The 7,402-nt window shown below is 39.9% G+C and overlaps 1 protein-coding gene across 1 annotated transcript; it reads right to left on the reverse strand.

The window, feature by feature from the left end:
• Positions 1–3,580: 3,580 nt before the first annotated feature.
• On the reverse strand, positions 3,581–6,505 carry tor2a (torsin family 2, member A). The gene is made up of 5 exons (XM_055200705.2): positions 6,118–6,505; positions 5,418–5,683; positions 5,092–5,267; positions 4,887–5,014; positions 3,581–4,358 (listed from the first exon to the last, which is right to left on the reverse strand). The coding sequence occupies exons 1-5, from the start codon at positions 6,263–6,265 to the stop codon at positions 4,114–4,116; spliced, it is 963 nt and encodes a 320-aa protein (XP_055056680.1). The 5' UTR covers positions 6,266–6,505; the 3' UTR covers positions 3,581–4,113.
• Between the last annotated feature and the right edge of the window lie 897 nt (positions 6,506–7,402).

The raw sequence follows: 7,402 nt of genomic DNA on the forward strand, positions 1-7,402 counted from the left end.
ATTTGCACTTATCATTGCGACTACCTCACGTGGAAGGAAATTAGGCAATAAATCACTTAAGAGGGGCAATGTGACAGTGTCAAACTATCTGAATCGTGGGATTCTTAAAAAGTCTGAGGATTATCAATCATGTTAGACCTGCAAAGACAAAGTTTGTTTGACAGACATTTTCTAATGCATCCTCCAGAGGCCCCTGTCCCCCACTGACCACACTGAGGCCAAGGGCATCCCTACTGCCCCCTGCACCCCTCTCCCAACATTCCCCCCTTCTCTCGCCCTTTGTTCACCTGTTGTCCTGGAGACTCCATCGCTGTGGTAACCGTCCATTGTTTGAACGAGAACAGAGATAAAGAGAGACACACCGTCCAAAAATAACCTCACGAGATATTGACTTTTTGAAATTGAAACCCTAGACAATGTCGCATATCTGAAAGCGACGCCGATCCAAGAGTTCCCAAAATATAAAAATGAGCAAATGCCATGTTACGTAACAACTATATACGTGAGAAAATTTAGTCATATTGTTTGTAATCCAATGCATAACCACACCAAATTCCCTCAAATTACTGGAGCGTAGCCAGAAAGAGGCAAAAGTTGCTTCGGCCAAACCGTCTCAGCTGAATGCACCTCAAAAGGATCCTCTCTCCGTGCGCTGATTGTTTTTCATTTCTGGGCCACACAAGGCCCGCCGCATCCTCCGTTCCACCCCTCAGCCAGAGCTAACTCCATCCTGACCCTGGCCATGCAGATCAAAGCCTCATCAGCACTGTGGCCGGGCACATTTACAAGTGAAAGCCAGCCAATAATGGGGTGGTTAGGGAGAAAATGAGCAGACAGAGGGGAGCTCACAGATGTTGAAGGGGGTGGGGGCCATTGTGGCCAGGCTGGAGAGGACCGTTGGGTGGGGGGTGATGTTGTGCCTTTTTAAACCTGATTTGGGACAGAATAGAGAGGTGTCTGAATAAGTAGGGGCCAGTGGCCAGCCAAGGGCAGCCGGCTTGTGGAGCGTGTGAACGGGAGCACAGGGGTCAAACTAAGGAGCAGGGGTGTACGGATGGGAGGAGGTCAGTCTGGTATTGTGCTATAGTTGCTTTTTTGTAATAGTCATGCGATATCCGTCCCTCAACGCCACCCAAGGTGAGCAAGAATTCAGATTTGCTCCTGAGATAGGGCAAATGAAGTCATCAAAGTGGGGGTATTAGTGCTTTGTATGCAGGTGAAATGGTGGGATGGTCTTTGCATTAAGAGATTATCCCCCAAAAGAGCTTAATGTCCACCTCACAGCCATAGCTTTCATATAATGAACGTCAACAGACCACCTAACACCTGCCAACATTTCCTGCTGAGAAACATTTAATATCATTTGGCAAAAAGGGGAACAACCCTGGTGGAGATTAGCTATTGGATCTATAGTAGGAGGTCTTTGTACCATTCAGTCCATGTTGAACACACAGTAAGGGGTGAGGAACGCCCATATTCAGATTTAGAAAGAAAATATTAAAAAGGCACCAGCTCTGTGTAATAGGTTATAATAGTTAAAATGGTTTGGTTAAAATACAGTGAGGAAAATAAGTATTTGAACACCCTGCTAATTTGCAAGTTCTCCCACTTAGAAATCAAGGAGGGGTCTGAAATCGTCATCGTTTAACTATTATTTGTATGATACAGCTGGAAAATAAGTATTTGAACACCTGTCTATCAGCTAGAATTCTGACCCTCAAAGACCTGTTAGTCTGCCTTTAAAATGTCCACCTCCACTCCATTTATTATCCTAAATTAGACGCACCTGTTTGAGGTCGTTAGCTGCATAAAGACACCTGTCCACCCCATACAATCAATAAGAATCCAACTACTAAAATGGCCAAGACCAAAGAGCTGTCCAAAGACACTAGAGACAAAATTGTACACCTCCACAAGGCTGGAAATTGCCAAGCAGCTTGGTGAAAAAGGTCCACTGTTGGAGCAATCATTAAAAAATGGAAGAAGGTAAACATGACTGTCAATCTCCCCCGGACTGGAGCAAGATCTCACCTCGTGGGGTCTCAATGATCCTAAGAAAGGTGAGAAATCAGCCCAGTACTACACGGGAGCAGCTGGTCAATGACCTGAAAAGAGCTGGGACCACCGTTTTCCAAGGTTAATGTTGGTAATACACTAAGACGTCTGAAATCATGCACGGAAGGTTCCCCTGCTTAAACCAGCACATGTCCAGGCCCGTCTTAAGCTTGCCAATGACCATTTGGATGATCCAGAGGAGTCATGGAAGAAAGTCATGTGGTCAGATGAGACCAAAATAGAACTTTTTGGTCATAATTTCACTAAAAGTGTTTGGAGAAAGAAGAATGATGAGAACCATCCCAAGAACACCTTCCCTACTGTGAAGCATGGGGGTGGTAGCATCATGCTTTGGGGGTGTTTTTCTGCACATGGCGACTGCACTGTATTAAAGTAGGATGACCGGGGCCATGTATTGCAAGATTTTCAGGAACAACCTCCTTTCCTCAGTTAGAGCATTGAAGATGGGTCGAGGCTGGGTCTTCCAACATTACAATGACCAAAGCACACAGCCAGGATAACCAAGGAGTGCTCTGTAAGAAGCATATCAAGGTTCTGGCGTGGCCTAGCCAGTCTCCAGACCTAAACCCAATAGAGAATCTTTGGAGGGAGCTCAAACTCAGTGTTTCCCAGCGACAGGCCAGAAACCTGACTGATCTAGAGAAGATCTGTGTGGAGGAGTGAGCCAAAATCCCTCCTGCAGTGTGTGCAAACCTGGTGAAAAACTACAGGAAACATTCGACCTCTGTAATTGCAAACAAAGGCTACTGTACCAAATTTTAACATTGACTTTCTCAGGTGTTCAAATACTTATTTGCAGCTGTATCATACAAATAAATAGTTTAAAAAAATCATACATTGTGACTTCTGGATTTTTTTTAGATTACGTCTCTCAAAGTGGACATGCACCTACGATGACAATTTCAGACCCCTCCATGATTTCTAAGTGGGAGAGCTTGCAAAATATCAGGGTGTTCAAATACTTTTTTCCTTACTGTAAGTGATAGATTTTAGTCTGTTCAAATAAAAAACAACACAAAATAACAAAATGGCAATAACTTATTCATCAAAGTTCGATCATTCATGAAAAAGCTACATCATGAAATTGATTTATTTACTTTTTCTAAAATTAATGTGCAAACTTAGTGTACAATGTAAACAATATGGACTAACATTATGGTAGAATTGTGGTAAAAACTATGATAGACCAAACCACCGGCCACTAGGTGATGTACTTCATAAATGTTATCTCTGATAAGTATTATTGGTTTAAATAGCAAAATAATCTACATAATTTGCTTTTAATTTAATGTGCACATATCACTCTCCTCTAGGGTCTTAAATGAAATTAAGTAAAACTTAATTATTTCTGTATATTCCATATAAACAGTCATTTACTCCATTAGTCTATCGTTGATATTAAAATGGAAAGAAATAAAAAACTGAAATAAAATAATTCAACATACTTTAAATATTAAAATGGACAAGATGCCTCAAACAAAAGGGACTATGTGGCTTTTCAAAAAAGAAATAATAATAAAATAAAAAAGAGGAGATGCTTATCATGATGTGGTACCATAAAGTGGCTGCTACATTTCACCTTCTGATATCCCTGATTGATTTTGTAAACCTATTTAAATACCAAAAGAAAATGCTATTATACATCATGTACATGCATATTAAATAAAATTAAAAAAAAGTTGAAAAAAAACAACTTCCTTTGAGCAGGCACTTCTGCCACCTTATGGCTAATATCTGAAATACATCAGAAATATCTCCTAAAATAAATAATTACAAAAAGCATTTAATTTATAATTAACTGTCAACATCTTGGTATTATGTGTTTCAAACACTCAGAAATGTGAAATTGCCTTATTGCCGTTCATTCCTCTTCATCCGAACCCAGCCACATGACATGTAACTGAGAAAATGTCCCTAAATCCACAATTCAGGTTTTTTCATGTCTGTAGTCATTACCCAAAGGGCTTTGTGCTCTTAATCTGCAGAGCTGTTTTAACGATTGTTTTTAAGGTCCTAAAATAGTTTCTTCTCCGGTCCTCAAAGGAACAGGTTCACTTTAGCCGGCACTAATTTGCACCCAGTGCTGGAGAAGTATGGGCTGTCCTGTGGCATGTAAATCATGGCGCCCCCTACTGACGATGCCACATCTACACGACGACACTCTCCGCGCTGGCAGAGCTCCCTTTGGGCGCAGCGCACGACGTGCCGTTGTCGAAGGGGAAGGAAAGGCACGAAACGCGTAATAAGTTTTTTTGTAATTATTCTGGAGCTGTAAAATCCACCTAGGAAAACAAAAAAAAATAATTCTCAGAATATTGATCACATGATTTTGCCACATTTGTGACAAAAGACCTCTTGATTTTATGAATTAGATAACTAAACATTATTTGCTTTCTATAGCATCTTAATATTAAGCCTGTTTACTGTAAATACAATATTAAAGCAACACTAAAGAGTTTTTGCTCTTTGCTCCCCCTACAGGTTGGAAGCGGAAATGTCCACTACCACTGTCGTAAATAATTTAGCCTACTGCAGCAAAGCTTACTCTGATTGAATTGTAGGTCTGCCATAAAGTAAGTTTTGTAGTTTTCACTCGAACTACAGGACCGCGACCCGACGGTTGGAAACTTCTTTAGTGAGGTTTTGGCCGACAGAGGGCTGCAAAGCGAATGTGAAAGTGCCGTTCACCCTGTTTCAGGTGGATGAACGACTGAAACTTTTTTGAAAACGTTATTTTAAGGTAAAAAAAAAACTCTTTAGTGTTGCTTTAAAGCATTGCAGAAACATTACTGAAGATCTACGACACTCACTGTTACTGGTATTGTACGCAGCATCAGCTATGAGATCCTCCAGCTCTTCAGGACGAATTTCCTCTCGATCTCTTCCTGCTTTTTGGCTCTCCAGTGCAAGTTTATTAATGACGTCCTGGCCTATAGTGCTGGATTGACAAACACGTTGTTAGACAAAGACATGAAAGCCTTCTTTAAGCCAATACTTTAAGTCGTTCAGATTTACCTTATGAAGATATAAATCGCCTTGCGGTAGTTTGTCTGAAAAAGTACATGAGAGGGGCCTAAATGTGGCTCTAAAACATCAATCACTCCGGGTGGCATCTTCTCCATCTCATCAAAGATGAAAATCGATCGGGCACAAGCTGTTAGGTTTCTCTCCACCCATCGCTTCAGATCTGACTGTGAACAAAATTAAAAGGTACAAATAAATACAAGACAGTACACCATCAATAAATACTGTGGTCAATATGCTTTATAATATTATAGACTATTCTGTATTCAATTGTTTCAATGTACAGCACGGCAAAAAATGTGTGGTAACAGCGGTACCCTGTATTGTTGGACCCGGTCAGCTGATGGAAAGTGTAATGTGGGAACATATTGATGGATGTATGGACTGCCCATAGCTGTTCCATAGATATGCCGACCAACCATAGAGCTGACCAGACTCTTTCCGGTCCCAGATGCTCCGTGAAAAGACAGCACCAGTGGTCTCTCCGGGTTTTCATCCTGTAAAAAATTCACCACTGCTTCCGAAACAATGTCCTGAACCATATGTTGACCATAAAGGTTTTTAAAAAGGTCCCACTCTAAACCTGTTAAAGCAGAAGAAGAGTTGTAGTGAACACGTTGGATAGTAAGGCTGTTACACTGCGCATGCGCAAAGATCACTCCGACCTGGTGAACTTCTTTAGACAGATCTATTAAATGTTAATCCTTAATAACATGAGCGTAATGTGTAATGATATAACTATAACCAATTCAACATGGCCTTTAAAACACAGAGGAAAGCAATAGCACGTTAGATAGTAACGTTAGATGACTTTTGCTGTTGCTTATCTTTTGTAGAGCAAAATGGGGCTTTTAACGTCGATAAAGCACAGCATGAATAAACATTCACGTAACGATAAAGTTACTTGGACATAATAGTGAAAAATGGTTCAAAGTGAGTTATTTTGACACTGCATGTATGTACACAACAGAAGCTAATGTTAGCTGTCTGATGAGGTGGCCGTTGATAACGCCTTACCCTTTATATCTGGCTTAAAATCACAGTCGCAGCTGTCAGATATTGTACAATAAATAGTCTTCATCTCAAAACCGGCACATAAGGACGTGTAGTAAATCAACAGAAGTGTAAATATCATGGTAGCGAATGCTTCCGAGTACAGCCCCATGATCCAAGTCCGTCTGCATCCTGTTGGACTACAAGAAGAAACGCCCACTGCTGACGTTACGCCTACAACAAAAACGTCATCACAGAATGTAGCCTCCTTCTTTGCAACAGTAAGACCACCTTGCGATAAGGCGGTAAATATTAAGGTTAGACAATGTTAATGAAACGTCGTTATTTTAACCACAAGACTTTTAAACATAAGGATAAAGCTTAGCTTTTGATAAGAAACGTTTGTGTGCTAGCGGGCGTTTGTTGCTGTTGTGGTCTACTTCTCTACAACAATTCCTTGCTGTTTGTGCGTCACTATCGCCATCTAGCGATAAGGCAGATAGGCAATCTTAATGGAATATTTTTCTTTCAAACGTAGTTTTCAATATATAAAAAAATAATTTATTTATTTTTATAATAATAATAATAATGATGCAAGAAAACAAATGGAGAGACTTTACAAAACCATTCATACGTAAAACCCACCAAACAAAGCGAAAACTTAACTTGAAATGCACACTTAAACTGATGCGGCGGACGTAGTAATTTAAAACACATCAGATGATGATCCAACAATAAATATGTTGCTGTGCATACATGCTTGAAACATTGATTTCTTGTTATAAGGCAATCAAAGCAAAACAAATGTAAAAATTCCATGTTGTATTAACGGGAATAAACACAGAAGTTAATATTACAATAACTTAAATACCTCCTGTACTTTATTTTTACATTTTTTTGGGGAGCTGTTCTTGGAGTTGGTGCGGAAAGTCATACTGGGATTTGACAGTGTGCGTTCCTTGAAGCGAAACACAGCTCGACCGCTAGAGGGCGACAGACTCCCTTTTTCGGTGAATGACAGTGTGAATACTAATGTGTACTAAGGGGACGAAACATTAAAAGTCGTCACAGAAACGACAAAATAACGTTATTATTTATTACTTCCTTAATGTAGTAGACCTAGTCTTTAAACTATAAGTATTAACTATAATAAATTGATAAACTTTAATAGTTATACTTTACTAATTGCTATGGAAAAGTTCTAGGATTTTTACTACGTATTTACACTAAGTAACTTACCCAAGTGAAGAGTTCAATGTGGCGACTAGTATCAGTTCAGACATTATCATTTAAAATCAGTGCTTGGTTG

The sequence above is a fragment of the Misgurnus anguillicaudatus genome, chromosome 22 (assembly GCF_027580225.2).
Source record: "Misgurnus anguillicaudatus chromosome 22, ASM2758022v2, whole genome shotgun sequence".
NCBI classification, from domain to species: domain Eukaryota; kingdom Metazoa; phylum Chordata; class Actinopteri; order Cypriniformes; family Cobitidae; genus Misgurnus; species Misgurnus anguillicaudatus.

Excerpts from the sequence above, each read along its gene's own strand:
- tor2a (XM_055200705.2), bottom strand. The coding sequence starts at position 6,265 with ATGGGGCTGTACTCGGAAGCATTCGCTACCATGATATTTACACTTCTG. Across the intron at positions 5,684-6,117 it reads TTTTAAGCCAGATATAAAGG|GTTTAGAGTGGGACCTTTTT; the intron begins GTAAGGCGTTAT and ends CTGCTTTAACAG. Across the intron at positions 5,268-5,417 it reads ACCGGGTCCAACAATACAGG|TCAGATCTGAAGCGATGGGT; the intron begins GTACCGCTGTTA and ends TTTTGTTCACAG.